Source organism: Peromyscus californicus, unplaced genomic scaffold (assembly GCF_007827085.1).
Source record: "Peromyscus californicus insignis strain IS unplaced genomic scaffold, ASM782708v3 Scaffold_18__1_contigs__length_77618521, whole genome shotgun sequence".
NCBI classification, from domain to species: Eukaryota; Metazoa; Chordata; class Mammalia; order Rodentia; family Cricetidae; genus Peromyscus; species Peromyscus californicus.
In genome coordinates this window covers 76,103,580-76,128,824 of record NW_026294480.1, presented here as the reverse complement: position 1 = coordinate 76,128,824, position 25,245 = coordinate 76,103,580, and the positions used below count along the sequence as shown (strand labels likewise).

The window sequence follows — 25,245 nt, the reverse complement described above, 5'->3', positions numbered from 1 at the left end:
CATGGTGGCTCACAACCACCTGTAATGAGATCTGGTGCCCTCTTCTGGCCTGCAGTCATACATGCTGTATACATAATAAATAAATAAATCTTTAAAAAAAACCCACCAAATTGTATTAGCACAAAACAGACGTATCGATCAACGGAATTGAACTGAAGACCCAGATGTAAATCCACATACCTATGGAAACCTGATTTTTGATAAAGAAGCCAGAAATATACAATAGAAAAAAAGAAAGCATCTTCAACAAATGGTGCTGGTCTAACTGGATGTCAGAAGATTGCAAATAGATTCGTATCTATCACCTTGTACAAAACTCAAGTTCAAGTAGATCAAAGACCTCAATATAAAACCAGATAAACTGAACCTCATAAGAAGAAAAAGTGGGGAATAGCCTTGAATGCGTTGGCACAGGAGAACACTTCCTGAAGAACAGACCAATAGCACAGGCACTAAGATCAACCATTAACAAATGGACCACGCCTTTAATCCCAGCACTTGGGAGGCTGAAGCAGGTGGATCTCTGTGAGTTTAAGGCCAGCCTGATCTACAAAGCAAGTTCCAGGATAGCTAGGACTGTTAACACAGAGAAACCTTGTCTCGAAAAATTAAAAAAACAAAACAAACAAAAAAAAAAACCCAAAACCAACCAAATGGGACCTTATGAAACTGAAAAACTCTGTAAGGCAAGGGACACCATCAACAGTCAACAGGACAAAACAGCAGCCTGCAGAATGGGAAAAGATTTTCACCAACTACAAATCTGACAGAGGACTGATCTCCAAAATATATAAAAAACTCAAGAAACTAGACATCAAAAAAACCAAGTAATCCAATTAAAAGTGAGGTATAGATATAAACAGAGAATTCTCAACAGAAGAATCTCAAATGGCTGAGAAAAACTCAGAGAAATGTTTAACATCCTTAGCCATGAGGAAAATGCAAAACAAAACGACTCTGAGATTCCATCTTATACCTGTGAGAATGGCTAAGATTAAAAACACAAGCAACAGTTCATGCTGGAGATGATGTGGAGCAAGGGGAACATTCCTCTATTGCTGGTGGGAGTGTAAACTTGATCAGCCACTTTAGAAATCAATATGGCAGTTTGTCAGAAAATTGGGAATTGATCCCCTCAAGATCCAGCTATACCACTCCTAGACATATACCCAAAGGATAACCACATTTGCTCAACTATGTTCATAGCAGCTTTATTTATAATAGCCAGAAACTGGAAACAACCTAGATGTCCCTCAACTGAAGAATGGATAAAGAAATGTGGAGTATAAACAATGGAGTATTACTCAGCTTAAAAAAACAATGACATGGCCGGGCGGTGGTGGCGCACACCTTTAATCCCAGCACTTGGGAGGCAGGGGCAGGCGGATCTCTGTGAGTTCAAGGCCAGCCTGGTCTACAGAGCCAGGGCTGTTTCACAGAGAAATGCTGTCTCAAAATACAAAAACAAAAACAGAAACAAACAAACAAACAAAAAAACCCAGTGATATCATTAAATTTGCAGGCAAATGGATGAAACTAGAAAAAAATCATCCTGAGTGAGGTAATCCAGACCCAGGAAGACAAACATGGTATGTACTCACTCTTAAGTAGATATTAGCTATAAAGTAAAGGATAATCATGGAAGTCAACTGGCTGTTACGGCAACAGCCCATTGTATTAGCTCCTTCTCCAGGTCATTCTGCTCCTTGAGTAAGAAAGTGAAGTCATGCTTGGCAAATAGGCTGTCCTGGCAGTGCTTTAAGTAAACCACAAAACAAATCAATAAATCGGCATCTAATATCTGGTCTTTTCTACCTTATTCTACTTTAAGACAAAAGAAAGTCAGGAGGAAAGAAGCTGGGTGAGGGGGTCCATGCCTTGACCATCATTAGTGAGCCACAAGGGGAGAATAGAGCCCTGAAGATGAATGGGAAGCAGCGAGCAAATGGCATACACTCATAATCAGCATCTTAATAACATCTAATTTAGAAATATAATTCAGAATTTTCTTGTTTAATATCCCTACAAATGTATAGAAAACCATGAATCTCTCTCTTCATGTTTATGGGTGGTCGGCAGTCGAATGAGGAATGGGTCTACTCACGTGCTCACTGTTTATCATTCAGCAAACAGCAAACCGGGCCCTGTTGCAGTTGTAGGAGGGTGGCAGTGGAAAGCTGATTTGCTCTTCAGAGCTGTCCTACAGCTGGGGAAAGGCTGGTATGTCAGACGGCAACACAGGAGCAAGGAAGCATAAAGCAGGTCTGTAGGCAGTGAGGGCAGGCATGTGCAGGGCCGGGTCTGTATGCTTGTAGATCATGCAGTCAGAACGGCTCTCTGATAAGGTGAGAGGCCAGGTAATGAGTCTTATGTAGAGCTGCAGACAAGTTCTCCTTGCTATCTCCTATGGAACACCATGTATAAAGTCCCCAAGTTAGGCACATGATTGGTTCCCAAGAGGGCTAGATGGAGCAAAGAAGTGCATGATTTTACAAGATGTTGGGGAGAGGGAAGAGGCCATGTTGATCTCCCGGGTCCAGTGAAAGTACTTGGACTTGTGTTTGGGCGACACAGGAAACTGAGCAAAGTATTGATACAGACTAAGACTAACAGTGTATAGTAAATGGATAAACTGTCAGACAAAAGGAAGACAGCTGGGAAGCCATGGCAAGAGCCTAAGCAATAGATTACAGGAACTTAAGTTTCCAGTCTACTATTGCTATTTACTTTGTAAATTGAGGTTGAGAATAAAACCAATAGCCAGGCATTGTGGCATATGCATGCCTTTTATTCCTAGCACCCAGGAAGCAGAAGCAGGATCTAAAAAACAAAAATATAACAACAACAACAACAAGAATAATAACAAAAACAAAACAAACAAACAAACAAAAACCAAGAATAAAACTGATGTTAGTTACCTATACTAACATTATTTCAGACAGGGTCTTATCCTTGGCTGGCCTAGCACTTGCTACTTAGACCAGGCTATCCACAAACTGACAGAGATCACCTGCCTCCACCATGCCCCCAGTAAGTACTTAAATATCCATTGTTTTGTACCTCATAAAACTGCATTTTCCTTTCTTTTTTTTTTTTTTTTTTTTTGTTTTTCGAGACAGGGTTTCTCTGTGTAGCTTTGCGCCTCTCCTGGAACTCACTTGGTAGCCCAGGCTGGCCTCGAACTCACAGAGATCCGCCTGGCTCTGCCTCCCGAGTGCTGGGATTAAAGGCGTGCGCCACCACTGCCCGGCCAACATTTTCCTTTCTTATTTAGCAACAATTTCCTTAAAAACCCTTAAGCTTAAATTGCTTTCTTTTTGGAAATACTTTTTAGTATTTTGATAAGCCAGTGAGATGGTTGAAAGGACCAAGCAGATGCCATAACAGGCTGCTCAGTCTTCTCTCAGAGATCAGGCCTCAATTTCAGTTTCCTGAGACTTGAGCAAGCAGTTTCTGGGAGGGCCATGAACAAAAGACATAGTCCTTGCAGTAGCTCCCTTTCTGCACGTACTTTGACTGCTCAAAGTTCAGCCAGATGTTTACTGTCTGGGACCCCTCCCCAATTTAGAGTTATGTGCAGTATGTGCTTGGCCAGCCAGCCCCCACGGTGGCTCAAGGACAAAGCCTGGGACTTATGCTGGACTGCCCCCAAAGTGATAATTGTAACCACCAACCAGTAAATTCAAAGGTTACATACCCTCACCCAATTAAAAGAGAACAGAGATAAAAATAAACCAATCCGAGTTGCACCCGTGCAAAACTCCCCCAAGCCCCCTGAAGAGCTTGTGGTTTTTGCCTTTAAAAAGCTAGCCACACAAAGAAAAAGCAAGCTCCTCCTGGCCTCACTGTTACCTTGAGTGAGTGCTTTGGATTGAGCTTCCCTGCCCGAGGCTTGTAAACAAACAGAAATAAACCTTGCTTTTGCATTCTGTACCTAAGGTCTTCGGTGGTCTCTTTGGGGTCACAATCTGGGCATAACAATGGTCTAGTAAGTAAAGGTACTGGCCTTGTAGTCCTGACAACCTGAGTCTGATTCCTGGGACTCACATGGTGGAAGGAGAGACTCAACTCCCAGAAGTTGTTTTCTGACCTCCACATGTACACTGTGGCACATGTATGTCCATACACACCTACAGACAGGCACCCATGAAATAAATAAATACAATAAAAAATTAAAGAAAGTTCTTAAACTTAAAGCCCATATTTCATACCGACTTGTCCAGCAAATCTGTCATCCAATTCTATTTTAAGCCAAGTCTCACCTCTTTTGGCAGCATAAGCAAAGACTGAAACGGCAGAATTCTTGGGGTGGAAAGATAGCTCAGTGGTTAAGAGCACGGGGTGCTCTTCTAGAGGCCCTGGTTTGATTTTTAGCACCCACATGGTAGCTCACAGCTGTCTGTAACTCTAGTTCCAGGGCATCTGACACCTCTTTGTGGCCTCTGAGGTGCTTGTGCACCACAAGCATGCATTGTAGAAAAATATTCTAGAGAGTAACTTACAAAGAATAATTAGGCGATAATCAACTTTAATAGTATAAAGAATTCCCAGGCATAAAAGACAGCAGTGTTCTGTCAGTATGAGGCAATGATAAAATGATTACACACTATATAGACCAGCAAGGATGAACAAACTACAAATATTCTTTGCACTTTATCATAAAGTAGCTTTTTGGAAAAAGGCATTTTTTCAAAGTCTCATTAAAAAACTGTGAATTTTGGCCGGGCGGTGGTGGCGCACGCCTTTAATCCCAGCACTCGGGAGGCAGAGCCAGGCGGATCTCTGTGAGTTCGAGGCCAGCCTGGGCAACCAAGTGAGTTCCAGGAAAGGCACAAAGCTACACAGAGAAACCCTGTCTTGAAAAACCAAAAAAAAAAAACCAAAAAAACAAAAAAACTGTGAATTTAGTCTTTTAAGTAAAAGCAACCACAGCATCTTAAGTTTGAACAAACTATTGATAGGAAGGTAGGTGCAAGTAAATGAATAAACCACACAGGCTTTTCCCATTTAGTCTTCTGCTGAAGTTTTTCTCACTCATCATGTTTTCTATGATACCACTTAGGAGAAGAGGGAACCTGGATTAAAACTGAGTTTAGCCTCGTACTCTTCACACGCAATTAATTTATGAGACATGATGCAGCGACAGTTGAGCCACCAAGGAAAGGACTAGCGTCTTAAGACTAGATTATCATTTATAATTGAATCTCTTAATTAAAAGGAAGATCTCTGAAGATGTTTGGTCAAAATATGCATGTTTATTTATTCCACAGTAAGACAGAACATGCTGCCTCACAGGTTCAATTTGAGAGCTAATCATTCCTAGAATTCCTTTAAATTCTTCCATCACTGAGAAATGACAGGTTTTAAAAATGAATTGAATACCCGGAACAGGAACCTTCAGGATTAACTTAGCTTTGTTAGCTGTAATGGGCATTAAATAAAGCAAAAGAGAGCTTAGGGCTATTAATCTGGTGTAATTGGTAATCATATTCCCCTATTCTAGAAAAAAATGTGCTGATTTGGATAGCAAATTAGATGGATACTGTCTCAAATAAAACCAAGCCTTGTTCATACAATGTTAGAACCACTTTCTTTTAAATAATATAAGTAGTCTATTTTCATCTCAGTACACTTTCAAACCTAATCTACGACTTAGGTTTTTAGGTCAGACATTTACCAGGTTTCTAACTCTTTAATAGTATCCAGAGATACACATCTGTGTGCATCTATAGGCCACTTCCTGAAGGTAGGCAGGCTTCCAAGAAATGGGGTCACATTTGCCTTGAGAAAATTTGTGCCAGTTTTTATTCTAGCAGCAAATGGGAAGACCTATTTCCAACAGAAGATTTTCCAATTCTTAGTCTTTGTAAACTCTGTATGTGAAAGAATATGTACATTCTTATTTAAATAGTTTTTTTGTTTGTTTGTTTTTGAGACAAGGTCTCATTATGTACCTGACTAGCCAGCAACTTGCTATGTAGACAAGGCTGGCCTCAAATTCACAAAGATCCATTTACTTATGCCTCTAAAAACAAACACACACACATTTTGGCTGCTTGTACATCTTCTGTTGTGAAGTGGTTTATGTCTTTTGGCTGAGTAGTTAATAAGGCATCTCTCTATGTCTTCTTTACGCTTTCACTATTTATAAAAATGTGACTAACTCAAGTAGCTGTCACGGCATTGTTACAACGCGGTTCCTATCTTACCACTGGCTGACCTCTGATGAACGGACACTTTAGTGTCTTACTGAAAGGCCCACGCACAGACACTTTCCTGCATTGTCTCCCTCTATCTAAGTATCATACATATCAGCAGCATTTGCTCTTCTGGCAATGAAAAGAATCTCTTATGCAACACACTGTAAACTGTGCTAACCTTGGCACTGTTAATTTTTACTTAAGAATTGGAGAGAAAATTATTTTTGGCTTTATTCCTTTTACTATTTCTGGACAGGCCTAACAAACACAGAATTCTGTTAACATATATTTTTGCAGTGAAATCTAACTGAGGAGCAGTCTATAATCAAAAATTTCATGGATGATCAAAATAAAGATCTATGTCAACCTTTAGCTCTAGAATAAAGGACAAATTACAGAGAAAAACCCCCAACTGCCAAGAACTTTAATCATTTCAGAACAAGGATGGATTTAAAGATGTTTCTGCAAAATTCTTATTTTCAAGTACCATAAACCATGGAGTGATAGTCAGGTACCTTGCTTGACGGAAAAATAAAAATACCCATATCTCAGCTAGCTTTAACAGATAAAAATATCATAAAATTCATGATGACAATATATTTGACATTTATTTAAGATATTTAAAGCTATCTGAGGATACATTATGATGTATGCAAATCTGGAAATTATCCTGAACTTTTCTAATGCATTAAGTGGCAAGTAGGGATAACTATACTGTGGACGCTAGCTTTTTGCCACTGTGACAAATACTCCAGGAAAAACCTTAAGGAGTGAAGATTTCTTTCAGCTATGGTTTCAGAGCCTGTGGCCGGTGTGTTCCTTTTCTGTGGTCTGTGGTAAGATGTAATATCATGGCAGCAAGAGCACACAGTGGAGCAGAGGGAAGAGGGGCTGGAAGGGGCTGGGCACAGCACAGTTTTCAAAGGAATCTCACACACGTAGAAGTAGAGAATCACATTCATGTAGAAGTAGAGAATCACATTCATGTAGAAGTAGAGAATCACATTCATGTAGAAGTAGAGAATCACATTCATGTAGAAGTAGAGAATCACATTCATGTAGAAGTAGAGAATCACATTCATGTAGAAGTAGAGAATCACATTCATGTAGAAGTAGAGAATCACATACATGTAGAAGTAGAGAATCGCATACATGCTCAACAAAACAGAATGAAGATAAGAAAAGGAGGAGTAGGGGAATATGAGAAAGAAAATGCTCGACATAGAATACATATGTTCAGGAAAGCTTTAAAAAAACATGAGAGAAAGTAACAGGGACCTGGGCATCAAGTGAGATGTGGTTGATCTGGCTACACGTGGTCGTTGCTCTGCAGGAAGGGGAAATCAAGCGATGAGTGAGCAACCAGAGACTGAAGCTCTAAGGGCTAGGAAGATGTCCAAGCACAAATAACAACAGGAATAACAAAGGAGAGAGCTCTGATTTAAATCACCTCTGAGGACACTGAGCAGAAGGAAGAAAATAAGAACTAGTATTGCTTTGATTTTTAAGGAATGTGCTTCATATTTTACCATTTCCAAAGTAGAGAAATGTTATCTTTAAGCAACATGTGTAAGTTAATGCTAGTTTTTGCAATTTGTGATGCCAAAGAGTAGAATTATAGTATTTAAACAGTGACTTTAAATTACTCTGCTAAATTAAAAACCTACAGTTTTACCTAATTTCCTCTGAGTTTGAAGATGTCCTTAGTCTATTATCTTCAATGCAGCTTGCTACTGCAGTCCAAATGTTACTACTATGGACCTTTGGCTATCCCTACAGACATTAAGAAGCAGGCAATAAAGTAAATAGTGTACAACTAGGAAAAGTGTTTGAGGGGAAATATGTTCACACGATTAGACAGAAAATGAGAATGGCCCACTTAGGCTCATATATTTGAATACTTGGCCCCCAGCTGGTGGAACTATTTGGGAAGGATTAGGAGGTGTGGCCTTGTTGGAGGACGTGTGTCCCTGGAGGAGGCTTTGCGGTTTCAGAAGACTCATGTGATTCCCAGTGCTCTTTCTCTGCCTCAAGGCTGTGGATCAAGATGTGAGGTCTAAGCTGCTCCAGCCACCATCATAGACTCTCACCCTCTGAAAACATGAGCCAACTAAATTCTTTCTTTTAATAGTACCCTTGGCCTTGGTGCTTTGTCTCAGCAATAGAAAAGTAACTAATACACTCTGTAAAAAGTGAATAGAAGATTCTATAGTGGAAATACTTTTATTTTAGGGAGGTGGTGGTAGGGAGTTGAATGTTGTATGTAAATAAATAAAATAAAGTTATGCACCCAAAAATCTGATGTGTCTTATTTTGGAGTCATATCCTGATTTACTAACGTGAGTGAAGGTCATTGGAACCAGAGAAACATCATTCTTGCTTTTCAGAGTACAAACTTGACTCGGAGTGAGAGTCACTCAAGCTAGTGGAATTCCGAGTACGTGTTTTTTTTTTTTTCCTAGCATTACAAATAAATATTTCCATAAAGAGTACTCACCAAGCATTGTAGGGTAGATATCCACAAGAGAAACAAAATCTGGCACTTGTAGGTTGACCTTGATTCCTGGTCCCATCATCAACAGTGGAACATGGGCACTAGCTTCATACATACTCATTTTATAAAACTGGCGGTGTTCCATGGCCATCTCTCCATGGTCTGAAGTATATATAACAATTGTTTTCTGAAGAAGATCTAACTTGCGAAGCGCCAAAATAATTTCACCTACCATACAAATCAAGATAGTTCTTTAGATTAGCTTTTGTTCACGTCTGACTCTGCCTCACTAAGTTTAATCAGCAGTACCCAGAGTGTGCTGCAATCCTTCTTACCAGCCAAGCAAACCCAATACTCTCACGGGCTTTCTCCTCAGCTGACAGACTGAAGAGAGGAAGGGAGGAAGGCAGTATCTACTGGATCACCTCTTCAGCTTCTGTCAGAGAACACCCGAGGCCAGAGGAGCTTTTCCCTCTCAGCACCTCAACTGGGGACAGACAGACAAGTCTGCTTGTCACTCTAGACATGACTCAGGTGTTAATGAAGACTGCCATCACTACTGGCCCAAGCTTTCTGCACAATAAGAGGGGTTACGAGCAAGCCAAACTTCCTTGCTATCTCTTCTCCTAGCCCTCATGCAGCAGCCATTTTATGCTCTTAAACCTAGCTTATGGTAACGAAGGATGTGTCATGAGCACACAGTTACTTGGGAGTACCTGAGCAGTGACATTCTGAGAAGCGTTGTCTCTGACTTGAAAGTTTCTCCCCATTGGAATTATGAAAATCACAATAAAGCATAGTGCAGAGAAAGGGGAAATTATCTTTATTTTGCTAGATCTTGAATTTGGGGTGCAAAGGTCTATATTAAATACACATATTTATAGGTCCAGTCAGAGTTGAGGTCTAATGCTCTACAGAATTAAGACCTCATGATCTTTCAATTAGACAAAAGGAATTGCTTACTACTTTTTTCCCTTCTCTACTCCTCTTTCTTCTCAGGTGTATTCCTTGCACACTCTGATGGACGCCTTGTTTCTAGAAGATCTGATAGCCTGGTCTTGCCATACTACTCTCCATACATACCCCCTCAACTAGCTGGTGAAGCTTTGCCTTCCAGCAGCCCCAGACCACAAAGTGCACTCTGAAGAGGGTATCAGTTCATGGTTTCTTTTCCTCTGTGTTGAATGTCTTTCTCCTACCCTCCTCTCATGCTTTCACCCTTCTTCCAGGACGCCTTCTCTGCTCTTCCACACACACTGACTCACTCTGTTCCCCAAGCTCCCTATGGTTTGTCCACGACTACAGTAATACATTGTAAACCCTGATGTTTATCTCTATGTTTGTCTGTAAACATACATGAGCCATAGCACTGGGCGGAGGCCTGAGGGAGCTGTGGGGGTCAGTCCTTTCCTTCTCCTGTGTGCATGACGACAAGCACGTGACCTACTGCTCCCTCCTGCTGAGCGAACTGCGTTTGTTTGATGAACCTTTAGCTACCAGGTGCTGTGTTGGCATTACGTTGAATACCATCAAGAAATAACATCCTCAGCTCTTCTTTGTGGAGCCCACACCTATGTCCTGGGGTGTAACCTCCCTTCTGTGAACTTCTTTAATGTTCACGCATGGAAGAGTGTGTATTATGTATGTAAAGTGAAATTCATAAAGTATATTTTGAAATATATTATCCCTCTCCCTCTCTAAAAAAGAAATTACATGTTAATTTAAGACATTACAATTATTTGTATTTTCTGCCTCATCTGCCTAGGATGTGCCTGGTTTTGCTTTCTCCATGCTGGCTTTTTCTCAGCTCTCAGCTGACACACTACCTCCTCAGGAGCGCCATCCCCAGACACTCTGTTAGTGTCCTAGTCTCACTCTTCTCTTTCCTCTAGCCATCCACTGCTTATGTCACAACACTACGTATGCTCACATGCTCAGTGTCTGTTCATTTTTTCTTTTCTGCTGAAGACACTTCAAAAATTGTCTGTCCCACCTGCTGCAGCACAGAGCACACAATGTTTCACCTTAGAAGACGTAATCACAAACTTTTAAAGCAATTGGAGCATGCAGATGAGTAAACATTTCCCAGTGTCAGGAAATACCAATGAAATACACTCAGTGGTCATATGTTACGTCTAAACTAACACAGTCATAGTTATGCTAGAGAAACACTTAAAATCTTACTGTCATGAGGGAGAACTTGGTGCCAGGTGTGGCGGTGTGTACTAATCCTAATACTTGAGAGACAGCAGCAGAAAAATCAGGGATTCAAGGCCCGCCTAAGGTACATAGTGGGTTCAGGGTTAGTCTTACACACACACACACACACACACACACACACACACACACACACACACACACGAGAACTTGTAAAGTCCTTGTTACTTTTTCATATATACACTGATTATATAAATAATGTGTCCACATGGCTTCCTTCTTTCTGCTGTATTCCATTTACTCAGTGAATACTTCTAATAGCACTGGCTGTTTTTTTGTATATAGAAAAAGGTGCTGTCCACACTTGACCAGTGAAGTTATGTTCTGTCCCAAAATGTAGCAAGTGAGTGACATGATGATGTGAAAATAACTTGTCATCAAAAAGCTGCTGATTTTTAAAAACAAGATTTCTTAATGTAGGAAGTAGAAACAGCACTACCGTGATCAGGGGGAAATCTCGGACAGTCATGGAGGCAGGCTTGTCTGAGCTGACTTTGAGGCTGAATGTCAGGAAACCCAGTGATTGCAGTCATCAGAGGAAGTGGATCTGAGCTGTAGGTAAGCCTTCCTCTAAAGGGTCTAGGGAGAATGAATTTGTTTGTAGGTATTACAAGTGTGGAAACAGCTATAAATGCTAACAAAGAAGTCCCTCTCTTAAAAAAATTATTAGAGACATTAAAATGAAACTGGTACATATGTAGTAAAACCAATAAAAATGATAGTAAATATTGGGTGTTAATTATTTACACTGAAGGTATTTTTCACACAGTGAATGTTTACCTGTAAACTAGTAAAGAGATTAGCTAAAAAATTAACAGATCTCATAAATTAGTGGGACCATGTTTAATCTGCTTATATTATCCTCACAGGTCCGCCTGTCATTAAAAACTAATGACAACTCCCAGCTCTCCTAAAGAAGTGTCTTTTTCCCTCCTTCCTCCTCCTCCTCTCAGTCTCCTTATTCTCTCAGTCTCTCTCAGTCTCTGAGGTGTTCAGTTATAAACCCAAGCCACAGCGATCCTCTGGCAGAGCAAGGTCACCAGTCTTGAATTCTTACGGGGTCATAAAGGCAGGTAAGAATTTTCTTCAGGCAGTGACCGGCAGGCTTTCTTTTACAACCCAAACGAGTGCTAATGATTGGTTAGTCAAGAAGGGAATTTATGTGCTCAATCTACATTCTTAGAAAAGTGGTTAGGTAAGAAATTAGGAGAAATTACTATTAGTAAGGCTGTAAGGAAGGAGGGTTTCACCCTAAACTGCACAAGAAGTAAAGCTATCCTCCTGACCTAGGAAACAGGTGTTGTTTTGTTTGGCCTTGGATGCTTGATAGGTATTTTAGATAAGTACACTGTTAGGAGTTCTTGGAAGCATGCACAGCATCACAAGAAAATTATTGTAGGAACCAGCTAATATATATACTTGCAAAGCCAAGAGAAGATGCTTGCTGTATATACATATATAAAAGCTAAAATATCACCAAGACTTCTTAAGAAATGGCTTGACCTTTAGAGGAGTCCTTGACTTTTCCAAGTAGTAGCTTTTGTGATAGTAGCTGAATTCCATTACATTTTCCTGCGTCTAGAGCATATTATTTAACATTTTGCAGACAAAAACTTCCTAATTGTGATTTATAAATTAGTGTTAATATAGTTCTTGTCCTTTTGACTGTGATTCTTAGCCTGCAAGAGCTAAGCTGTCTCCAGCCTGAGTGTTGACATTTCTAGGACACTACGTACATACTAACTGACATCTGTTGATCTTCCTGTGTGAAAGGAGTGCGGGAAAGGGACATGGACCTCTGTTTACGAGTTGAGGCTAAGAAGCAGAACATGTTGGAACAATAGAGTGAACTATGAGTCCTCTGCAAGTAAGTACTCTTAACCACTCTAGAAGACGTTTTCATTTCATTTTATTTTATTTTTCTCTCATATATTACTCCTGACTAGAGTTTCCCCTACCTTCTGTTTCTCCTAGAATACATATTACGATGTTTAAAATGATACTATGATGCAAACGTGAGTGCTATGCTGTTTTCACAACACCTTAACCTACCATCTGTCCCTCCCGAAGACTGATATTTCCAGCAATCATAAGATTCATATTGGAATTTTGTTATTTTAATGAGTGATTTTATAGAAATAATTTAATCTACAACTTTTATCAGAAAGTGACTTTTTCTATCTTTACATAAAAATATTACTTGATAACTAATGATAAGCATATGTAAGAAATTTACATCTATTTGAAAAAAAGTTAAAGAGATTTTCTACTCTTAATTCCTCTATGTCTCCCTCTATTTAACTTCTGATGACCATTCTCCTGAGACTCCAAAGGTGTGTGCAGACCACCAAACTGATTCCTCTACATCAGTATTTGGAATGTGAAACTTCTTCTCATCTCTTGGAAGCTAAGCTGCCTTACAGTTACATGCCTGTCGTGTTCAGCCAAGTGTTTTGTTTTAAGCAGAAAACAGCTTTCTATGACTTTTTATGTATGAAACAACCTGAGAACTTATGAATAATTAAAATAGAAAGGGCCCTTTATTTTGTTGTTAATGTATTTTTATGAGTCAAGATCCTCAAAGTCCTAAGTCTGAAGGATCTAAGCAATTGCTTTAAGAAATATCTGACGATGCTCCCGCAAGCCTCAACTAGCACAATCACAATTTGTTAGAAAAATATTATCCTTTTCTTCCTGTAATTGCACCACCTACCTAGCATGGCATCTGTCTCAGCACACATAGCATAATAAAATGCTCTAATGTTCTTAATTTCCATTTTGGTAAAATTCCCTGTGCAGTTTTTTGTATAGGAAGAGTAATAGTCCACAGGGTGCATTTCTGACAAAGCTGACCACTTTGGGATTTTGATGACATCATAGGCTACCTGAAAAGGAAGAAGGAATAGCTTTACATTAGCAAATTAATAGTATCCTTTCTTCCCACAAATATCTGTGGCAAACTTCAAACTTCACAACGTCTCATACATAGAGTGATTAAAAAGAACATGCTAATTCTCCAAGCAGGAATGTGCCGAGTAAACCTTATTTACACTATGTGGAGCAGGAGCATTTCAGGTTTTGATAAGCTTTCTTTGAAGGGTCATAAAGAGAACAGATTTGTCTCCCAGTGATAAATCCATGAGTCACTTCACAAAAGTGAATAATGAAAGAAAATTCAGGAAGATGAACATTCAATAAAGAAATGAAATGTGCTAAAACTGAAGTGAATTCAAGTCACACATATACGAAATAATAGAAGAAAAGGATGGTCTTGGGATGCTAATAGTGCTGCTATCTCAAAGAATTCAGATTCATGGTCAGAGGAGCTTACGGGTTGTACACTTAACATAACCAGGAAGACCAGTTTGAAGAAAAGGATTGAGATTTACGTACAGAAACCTGTAAAAATATTCACATTGAAGGAACTCTCTATTGGAAGCCAAAAAGTAAAAATGTAGGAAGTTGATCCAAACAGAGAAAGAAGTATGACAATTTGCAAAGCCAAGAGAAGATGCTTGTTGTAGGTCAGCTGCACAGGAGAAGGCAGGCATGCTCACACTGCAGGTCAGGATTTGCACAGGGGAAGGCAGGCATGCTCACACTGCAGGTCAGGATCTGCACAGGAGAAGGCAGGCATGCTCACACTGCAGGTCAGGATCTGCACAGAGGAAGGCAGGCATGCTCACACTGCAGGTCAGGATCTGCACAGGAGAAGGCAGGCATGCTCACACTGCAGGTCAGGATCTGCACAGGGGAAGGCAGGCATGCTCACACTGCAGGTCAGGATCTGCACAGGGGAAGGCAGGCACAGCTCACACTGTACCTCATACACTTTTTACAACACTAATCCCAAACATTTCTGTGTTTTCAGCACAGTGTACTAAATAATACTTTTTCCTATCTCTACTGACAAACCAAAGCAAATTTTTAAATATTTTGGCAGATGGTTTTAAAATTTTTAGAAAAAAATAATAAATTCTTCCTTTGACAATTAAGATTGTTTTTTCAGTTTCATTCTGTATGGTTATTTTTACCATTCTGAACTGGGGATGTGAGGCCTGCCCATACTGCAAAGATAATGTCTTTCTGTTCCTTTTTATAGACATATCATATGTAAATCTATACAGCTAACGAGTTCTAATATTTTATTTCCAAAGTATCATACTTTTAACAAACTCATTATGGTTTCAGTTTAAAAGTATAAGTTCCCAATTTTTCTATAAAAATAATAAAAGTAAAACTGAGCTAACACCAGGTGGCTTTGCATGTGACATCAATGTCTATTTTTGAGCACACATAGAATACTTACCTTTTCTAGCCAATAAAGAGATGTGTGAAATGTAGAAGAGCCAAAGTTTTCTCCTGAAGAAGGTGAAGGGTAAGGGTGTGGTAAATTCAATCCCAAGTAAAGGACAAATGGTTTGGTGTAGTTAATGGCTTCCTGTCTTAGCCAGTCAATCGCTTTGTCTGTATTCTGCCAGTCCCTTTCCATCACTCTCCTTCTATTCTTATCAGGGATAAGATTAACCACAGGCCTGCCTTCTTGTCTGAGCAAGAATGCAACATCCCTTGTCCAGGCTTCCACACGATTACTGAGGGTGTAAGAACAGAAGCGTATCAGAAAACATGCACGTAGTCTTAGAAACTGGCTAAACAAATGCTGAAAAGCACCAAGGGGTTGAACAGTTTTAAGATTTACTAATGTAAATGTTTACATAACTGTATCACATTACATTTCAGTTAAAAAGTTGTTGAGTATTACAGATTTTAAAACTATGGAAAAGAGAGAGTCCTGTCCCTAGAACCCAGGCCCTGGGACACAGCCAGTCCCCAGGAACCCCTACCTAACTCTAACCTAGTTGCCGGCCAGCAGGGAAAACTCCTGCGGGAAGGACCCCCCCACTCAAATCCGTCATCGGACCCTGCAATCTACATGTTCTGCCCCAATACCCATCCATCTGTGGCCCAAGTAACTTCCTGAGGCATGGAAACCAAAACGCCAGCTCTCATTGGACAAAGAGCTCTCATTGGACCAAGAGTAACTTCCTGAGACAGGGAATCTGTCAGCTCTGACTGGACCAAGAGCCCTGATAAGACCAAGAGCAGCTCCGTGAGTCACAGAATCAACTAACTTGGGTTGAGCCAAGAGCAGCTCCCTGAGATACAGAATCTGCCAGCTCCAATTAGACTAAGAGCTAAGATTGGACCCAGAGGGGCCCCTGAGACACAGACACAACAAGCACAGTGGACCAATAGCAACTTGCTCAGACACAGGCACCTCTTATACCTATTAGAGGAAGAGATGGGCAAATGTCAATGCAAAAATACATACGAGAACATAAAGAGCAATATGGCATCACCAGAATCTAGCCCTCCTCCAACAGCAAGACCTGAACATCACAATGTAGAAGAAACAGAAGAAAGCGAACATAAAAATAGCTTCATGAAGATGCTAGAGGGCTTTCAAGAAAAAATGAAAAATTCCCTTAAAGAAATTGAGGAAAAGACAAACAAAAATTTGGAAGAAATCAATAAATCCCTTAAAGAAAGCCAAGAAAATCATGAAAAAGCAATTAAACATGTAAGGGAAACAGTTCAAGACCTGAAAAGGGAAATAGAAACAATGGAGAAGACACAGAGGAAATGAAGGAAATAGAAAATCTGAGTAGACGAACAGGAAACACAGATGTAAGCATAGCCAACAGAATAAAAGAGATGGAAGACAGAATCTCTGGTGTAGACGATACAATAGAGGAAATGGATTCGTCAGTCAAAGAAAATACCAAAGCCCCAAAAGTCATAACACAAAATGTCCAGGAAATCTAGGACACCATGAAAAGGCCAAACCTAAGAATAATAGATAGAAGAAGGAGAAGAATACCAACTCAAAGGCACAGGAAATATATTCAACAAGATCATAGAAGAAAGGTTTCCCAACTTAAAGAAGGAAATGCCTATGAAGATACAAGAAGCCTATAGAACACCAAACAGACTAGACCCCCCAAAAAAGTCCCCTTGCCACATAATAATTAAACAATTCAACATACAGAATAAAGAAAGAATATTAAGAGCAGAAAAGGAAAAAGGCCAAGTGACTTATAAAGGCAGACCCATCAGAATAACAACCGACTTCAAAATGGAGACTTTGAAAGCCAGAAGGACCTGGACAGATGTAATGCAGACACTAAGAGACCACAGATGCCAGCCTAGACTAATATACCCAGCAAAACTTTCAATCACCATAGATAGAGTGAACAAGACATTCCAGAAGACAAAACCAGATTTAAACAATACCTACCCCAAAATCGAGCCCTACAGAAAGCACTAGAAGGAAAATTCCAACCTAAGGAAGTCAGATACAACCACAAAAACACAGGCAATAGATAACCCCACAGCAGTAAATCCCAAAAAAGAGAAATACACACACACTACCACCAAAAGATAACAGGAATTAACAATCACTGGTCATTAATATCCCTTAATACCAATGGACTTAATTCACCTATAAAAAGACACAGGCTAACAGAATGGATACAAAAGCAGGACCCATCTTTCTGCTACATACAAGAAACACACCTCAACTTCAAAGATAGACACTACCTCAGAATAAAAGGCTGAGAAAAGTAATTCCAATCAAATGGTCTTAAGAAACAAGCATTTGTAGCTATCCTAATATCCAGCAAAATAGACCTCAAACTAAAATCAATCAAAAGAGATCAAGAAGGACATTACATACTCATCGCAGGAAAGATCCACCAAGATGAAGTTTCAATTCTGAACATTTATGCCCTAAACACAGGGGCACCCACATATGTAAGAGAAATATTACTAAAGCTTAAATCACACATAAACCCCATACATTAATAGTGGGAGACTTCAACACCCCACTCTCACCATTGGATAGATCTGCCAAATCCAAACTTAACAAAGAAATAAGGGGCTTAACTGATGTTATGACTCAAATGGACTTAATCGATGTCTACAGAACATTCCACCCTAACAAAAGAGAATATACCTTTTCTCAGCACCCCATGGAACCTTCTCTAAAATCGACCACATACTCAGTCATAAAGCAAATCTCAACAGATACAAAACAATTGGAATAACCTCCTGTGTTCTATCAGACCGCCATGGTTTAAAGTTAGATTTCAACAACAACAAAAATTACAGAAAGCCTACAATCTCATTTCCATGAGAATCACTGAATAATGCTCAACTAAATCATCAATGGGTCAAGGAAGAAATAAAAAAAGAAATTAAAGACTTCCTAGAATTCAATGAAAATGAATGTACTACATACCCAAACTTATGGGACACTATGAAAGCAGTGCTAAGAGGAAAATTCATAGCACTAAATACCTACATAAAGAAGTTGGAGAAATCTCACACTAGTAACTTAACAGCACACCTGAAAGCTCTAGAACAAAAAGAAACAAACTCACCCAGGAGAAATAGATGCCAGGAAATAATCAAATTGAGAGCAACAATCAATAAAAGAGAAACAAAGAGAACAATACAAAGAATCAATGAAACAAAGAGTTGGTTCTTTGAGAAAAATCAACAAGATAGACAAGCCCTTATCCAGACTAACAAAAAGGCAGAGAGAGAACATCCAAATTAGCAAAATCAGAAATGAAAAGGGGGACATAACAACAGACAATGAGGAAATCCAGAGAATCATCAGGTCATACTCAAAAACCTGTACTCCCCCAAAATTGGAAAAATCTAAAAGAAATGGACAATTTTCTAGATAGGTACCACATACCTAAGTTAAATCAAGACCAGATAAACTATTTAAATAACCCCTAAGGAAATAGAAACAGTCATTAAAAGTCTCCCAACCAAAAAAAGCCAGACGCTTTCAATGCAGAATTCTACCAGATCTTCAAAAAAGAGTTAATACCAATACTCTTTAACTTATTCCACACAGTAGAAACAGAAATAATGTTACCAAACTCCTTTTATGAGGCTACGGTTACTCTGATTCCCAAGCCAAACAAAGATGCAACAAAGAAAGAGAATTACAGACCAAACTCCCTCATGAACATTGATGCAAAAAATACTCAATAAAATATTGGCAAACAGACTCCAAGAACACATCAAAACAATTACCCACCATGATCAAGTAGGCTTCATCCCAGAGATGCAAGATTGGTTCAACATACGAAAGTCTGTCAATGTAATACACCTTATAAACAAACTGAAAGAAAAAAACCCACATGATCATCTCATTAGATGCTGAAAAGGCCTTTGACAAAACCCAACACCCCTTCATGATAAAGGTCTTAAAGAGATCAGGAATACAGGGAACATACCTAAACATGATAAAGGCAATTTATATCAAGCCAACAGCCAACATCAAATTAAATGGAGAGAAACTCAAAGTGATTCCACTAAAATCAGGAACAAGACAAGGCTGTCTGCTCTCCCCATATTTATTCAATATAGTACTTGAAGATCTAGCTAGAGCAATAAGACAACAAAAAGAGTTCAAGGGGATACAAACTGGAAAGGAAGAAGTCAAAGTTTCATATTTGCAGATGATATGATAGTATACATAAGTGACTCCAAAAATTCACCCAACGAACTCCTACAGCTGATAAACACCTTCAGTAATGTGGCAGGATATAAGATTAACTAAAAAAAAATCAGTAGCCCTCCTATATACAAATGACAAACAGGCTGAGAAAGAAATCAGAGAAACATCACCCTTTACAATAGCCACTAATAATATAAAATACCTGGGGTAACTCTAACTAAGCAAGTGAAGGACCTGTATGACAAGAACTTTAAGTCTCTGAGGAAAGAAATTGAAGAAGATATCAGAAAATGGAAAGATCTTCCATGCTCATGGATAGGTAGAATTAATTCAGTAAAAATGGCAATCTTACCAAAAGCAACCTACATATTCAATGCAATCCCCATCAAAATCCCAACACAATTCTTCACAGACCTGGAAAGATTAATACTCAACTTCATATGGAAAAACAAAAAAACTGGGATAGCTAAAAGAATACTATACAATAAAGCAACCTTTGGAGGCATCACAATCCCTGAATTAGCTCTACTATAGAGCTACAGTAATAAAAACAGCTTGGTACTCACAAAAAAACCGACATGTGGACCAATGGAACCGAATTGAAGACCCTGACATTACTCCGCAGATGTATGAACACCTAATTTTTGACAAAGAAGCCAAAACTGTACAATGGAAAAAAGAAAGCATCTTCAACAAATGGTGCTGGCATAACTGGACGTCAACATGTAGAAGATTAAAAATAGATCCATATCTGTCACCATCCACAAAACTTAAGTCCAAGTGGATCAAAGACCTCAACATAAATCCAGTTACTCTGAACCTGATAGAAGAGAAAGTAGGAAGTATTCTTGTACACACTGGCACCAGAGATCACTTCCTAAATATAATACCAGTAGCATAGGCACTGAGAACAACAATTAATAAATGGGACCTCTTGAAACTGAGAAGCTTTTGTAGGGCAAAGGACACGGTCAACAAGACAAAATGACAGGCTACAGAACGGGAAAAAATCTTCACCAACTCCACATCTGACAGAGGGCTGATATCTAGAATATATAAAGAACTCAAGAAACTAGACATCAAAATACCCAACAGTCCAATTAAAAATGGGCTATAGAGCTAAACAGAGAATTCTCAACAGAAGAAGCTCAAATTGCTGAAAGACATTTAAGGAATTGCTCAACATCCTTAGGCATCAGGGAAATGCAAACCAAAATGACTCTGAGAAACCATATTATACCTGTCAGAATGGCTAAGATCAAAAACACTGAAGACAGCTTATGTTAAAGAGGATGTGGAACAAGGGGAACACTCCTACACTGTTGGTGTGAATGCAAAGTTGTAAAGCCACTTTGGAAATCATTATGGCAGTTTCTCAGAAAATTGGGAATCAATCTCAAGACCCAGCTATACCACTCTTGGGCATATACCCGAGGAATGTTCAATCATACCACAATGACACATGTTCAACTATGTGCATAGCAGCATTATTTGTAACAGCCAGAACCTGGAGACAACCTAGACACCGGTGCCTCAACTGAAGAATGGATAAAGAAAATGTGGCACATATACACAATGGAGTACTACTCAGCAGAGAAAAACAATGACATCATGAGGTTTGCAGGCAAATGGATGGAACTAGAAAATATCATCCTGAGTGATGTAACCCAGACTCAGAAAGACAAACATGGTATGTACTCACTCATAAGTGCATACTAGATGTGGAGCAAAGGATGGCCAGACTGCAGCCCACAGCTGCAGGGAGGCTAGCTGGTAAGGACAACCCTAGGAAGGACACAGGGATCGCCCAGTGATGGAGAAATGGATGAGATCTACAGGAACGAACTGGGGGGTGAGGGGGCATAACAGAGGGCAAGGGTCAGGGGAAAGGAAGCTTAGGGCAGTGGGAGGTTTGAGCTGGATCAGGAACAGAGTGGGAGAGCAAGGAAAGAGATACCATGATAAATGACGACACCATGGGAATAGGGAGAAACAGAGTGCTAGGGAGGTCCCCGGGAATCCACAAAGATGACTCCACCATAGACTACTGGCAATGGTCGAGAGGGTTCCTAAGTTGACCTACTCTGGTAATCGGAGGGCTGAATATCCTAACTTTCGTGATAGAACCCTCATCCAGTGACTGATGGAGGCAGATGCAGTGATCCACTGCCGGGTCCCAGGCAGAGCTCCGGGAGTCCAATGAGAGAGAGGAGGGATTCTATGAGCAAGAGATATCAAGACCATGATTGGAAAAAGTGCGGAGACAGCTAGCCAAACTGGTGGAAACACATGAACTGTGGACCAATAGCTGAGGAGCCCTCATGGTACTGGACTGGGTGGGACAGTTGTTTAGCTAGAACTGTTTGGGGGGGGGCCCCAGGCAGTGGGACTGGGACCTGTCCCTAGTGCATGAGCCGGCTTTTTGGAGCCTAGTGCCTATAGTGGGACACTTTGTGCAGCCTTTGTGCAGGGAGAAGGGGCTTGGACCTGCCTCAACTGAGTGTGCCAGGCTCTGCTGACTCCCCATGGGAGACCTTGCCTTGGAGGAGGTGGGAATGGGGAGTGGGTTGGGAGGGACTACTGGGGGGTGGGAGGTGGAAGGACAGGGGAATATGGGGTTGATATGTAGGATGAGTAGAAGATCTCTTAATAAATAAAAAAGGAAAAAAATAAAAACTATGGAAAACAACTGAATATTCATTTGTGTTAAGACTGTGATAGATTGCTTAGACTAGTTAATTTTTCTTAGAGAAAGATATTTAGTTGTGCTGGCTGGTCTTAGGTCAGCTTGACATAAGCTAGAGTCATCTGAAAGGAGAGAATCTCAATTAAGAAAGGGTTTCCATAAGATCAAGCTGTAGGGCATTTTTTAAATTAGTGATTGATGGGGGAGAGCCAAACCATTGGGGGTGGTGCCAGCCCTGGGCTGGTGGTTCTGGGTTCTAGAACAAAGCAGGCTGAGCAAGCCATGAGGAGCAGGCCAGTAAGCAGCACTCCTTCATGGTCTCTGCATCAGCTCCTGCCTCCAGGTTCCCACCCTGCTTAAATTCCTGTCCTGACTTCCTTCAATGATGAACCGTGATGTGGGAGCATAAGCTGAAGAAACCCTTTCCTTTCCAAGTTACTTTGGTCATGGTGTATCATCACATAAATAGTAACCCTAACTAAGACATTAGTTAAAGTATTTCATATTCCTAGCATTTTTCTTTTCCATTGAATTACCTAGCATTTTAGTATCTTTCTCTCAGAAAAGAATATAAAAGAACCAGTTACTGTTGCTTGAGTTTTCCTGCCTGGCCCACAGTCAGGACAAATCTCTCTCACCCGCCAGTCCCACAGCCGCTCAGACCCGACCAAGTAAACACAGAGACTTATATTAGTTACAAACTGTACGGCCGTGGCAGGCTTCTTGCTAATTGTTCTTATAGCTTAAATTAATCCATTTCTATTAATCTATACCTTGCCACATGGCTCGTGGCTTACCGGCATCTTCACATAGTGTTTGTCATCATGGTGGCTGGCAGTGTCTCTCTGACTCAGCCTTCCACTTCCCAGCTTTATTCTCCTCCTTGTCCCGCCTATACTTCCTGCCTAGCCAATGGCCAATCAGTGTTTTATTTATTGACTAATCAGCAACACATTTGCCATACAGAACATCCTACAAGTTACTGTAATTTCTTTGCATCACAAAAGCATTTGTATTTAAAAAACCCTATCTCCCATTGGTATTTCTTGTATTTCTAAATCCTATGTTTTAATATGTTCCTTGTTCTAGTTTCTCTCACTAAAAAACAGTTTAACCATGGTCTGAACTGCCACAATATTGATGCAAGTTTCTTATTTGTTATAATGCAGTTACGTTTTTGTCTTTGTTTGCGGACTTACACATATCACTGATTTAATCAACTCAAGTTTTGGAAGTCTTTTGTCTGTGTCACATGCTATTTGATATTTCCAAGAAATGTCCAGGTTTATGAAGCTGTTGTTGCTTACGGAGCATACTCAACATTGCCAAGAAACTTGTCTCTATTAATATAAGTGCCTTTGAAGTGTTCTATCAGATTAGAAATATTTTTTAAGAATCTAGATAACAACCCCAACAAAATCATATTTTATGGTAAAACATAATACTCAGAAGAAATTTCAGACCAGAAGATGACTAATGGCCCATGGGTAATGAGGCGCACATCTTTAATTCCAGCACTCGGGAGGCAGAGGCAGGCGGATCTCTGAGTCTGAGGACAGCCTGATTTACAAAGTTAAGTTCCAGGATATCAAAGAGTAGAATTTTAACAAAATTATACATAACAATTCTAACAGATATGAGAATCCAAAATAGGATTTTCTGGGTAAAATTCACATACTTATAAAGCACATGACATTAGCTTCTCAGTCTTTTGTTTGCATCATTGCTAAACAATGTCACCATGTTGGAGGAAAAGTTTTAGGGGTCATAACATCGCTGGGGCTCACAAAGGATGTGAGGAACCAAAGTACTTTCTTGTTACCTTAGCAGTGTTCTGTGGGAAATATTACTAAGAAATTACTAAGAAGTAAACTTGTAACACAACATAACTAGCTGCTCATCTTTGGAATGACTCAGTGTAGACAAGGATTCTGTTCATGCCAGTCCCACTTAACCCTATGATTAGTCAGGAATGGATCCAGACCAAGGGAGGATCACTAACTAGCCTTTCTGTCAATTAACTTTATTAACACCGACCTTTTTCTTTGGTCAAATTATAAAAACTGTTAAACCCAGCCGGCTGTATCTCAGAAACAGCAACAGGAATCTTACTAACATGGTCCTCTTATGGCATAACAGTTCAAATTAAGTTAATTTTGGCCTAGCTTTATCATCACAGACAGCTTTAAAACTTGACTTTATTTTCATCCCTTACTAAACTGTGATTTATTCCTTGCTAATACAGATGGGAAATAAAACTACCTAACACATTGCCAACTAATTACTGCATGAATTTGTCTATGAGCCACTGCTGTGTGGGTTTTCTGCTCCAGCTCTCCTGCTGTAACACTGGGTACAATTCACAGGTAGCAAGGATTAATTTATATAGTAACAAGTACATCTGAAGAAAAATCACACATTAAAATATATTATGAGAAATGAGTTTTCTTTCAACAGCAACACAGGCAACCCTGCAGCTTCCTAAGTCTCCCACAGAGCCTATCAGCCTAGACTTCCAGTTCTGCTGTTCTCCCCCTCCACACTGTTTTTGTTGGAACTGTAGAAGCAATAATTCTTTCATATAGAAAAATGGTAGTTCTAAAAATTCCCTTGCAAATTTCTGAACCAATCTTATGAATCCTATATTAAAAAAAGGAATCCACCATTCTCTACTGAATGCTCTTTTCTCATTATGACTAAACTTCAAATTTGTTCTTACTTTCATATTTTTATATTAGAGACTAAATCTCTATGTTTTTAACCTGATCAGCAATTATGAGAATTCTGGCATGAAGTGTGAGTTAAGATCCTTTACAGAACTTTAATTGAGAAAGAAACAACAACAACAACAACAACAACAACAACAACAAAACGCAGCTATGAGGTAGAGGGTCACAAAGGAAATGGAGCCTGAATCAAGTAGGTTCATGGTTGGAAGTGATGCAGTTAAACAAAAACCAAGGTCCAGCGTAGACCTGAAAACAAGTCATGACTCAGGTTGTTAAGATCAAAGTGCCATCAATGCTTGCTACTGAGGCCACTCAATCCGTACTGGTTTCAAAATTGTTCCCTCGTTCTACGACTTGAGAGAGGTGTGTGACAAGCCTTG

At 39.7% G+C, this 25,245-nt stretch overlaps 1 protein-coding gene across 4 annotated transcripts in view; it reads right to left on the bottom strand.

Moving 5' to 3' along the window:
* The window catches only part of Arsk (arylsulfatase family member K), a 46,858-nt gene that overhangs the window by 4,257 nt on the left and 17,356 nt on the right, over positions 1 to 25,245 (bottom strand). For 2 of the 4 annotated variants that reach the window (XM_052743718.1, XM_052743719.1), the window contains exons 4-6: positions 15,221 to 15,503; positions 13,625 to 13,796; positions 8,698 to 8,922 (exon numbers count right to left, since the gene is read on the bottom strand). In XM_052743718.1, coding sequence (XP_052599678.1) covers positions 8,698 to 8,922; positions 13,625 to 13,796; positions 15,221 to 15,503 — 680 coding nt within the window. Of the gene's footprint in view, positions 1 to 3,176; positions 4,131 to 8,697; positions 8,923 to 11,350; positions 11,491 to 13,624; positions 13,797 to 15,220; positions 15,504 to 25,245 lie in introns of those variants that run through there. The other 2 variants (XM_052743720.1, XM_052743721.1) reach the window with 2 other exon arrangements.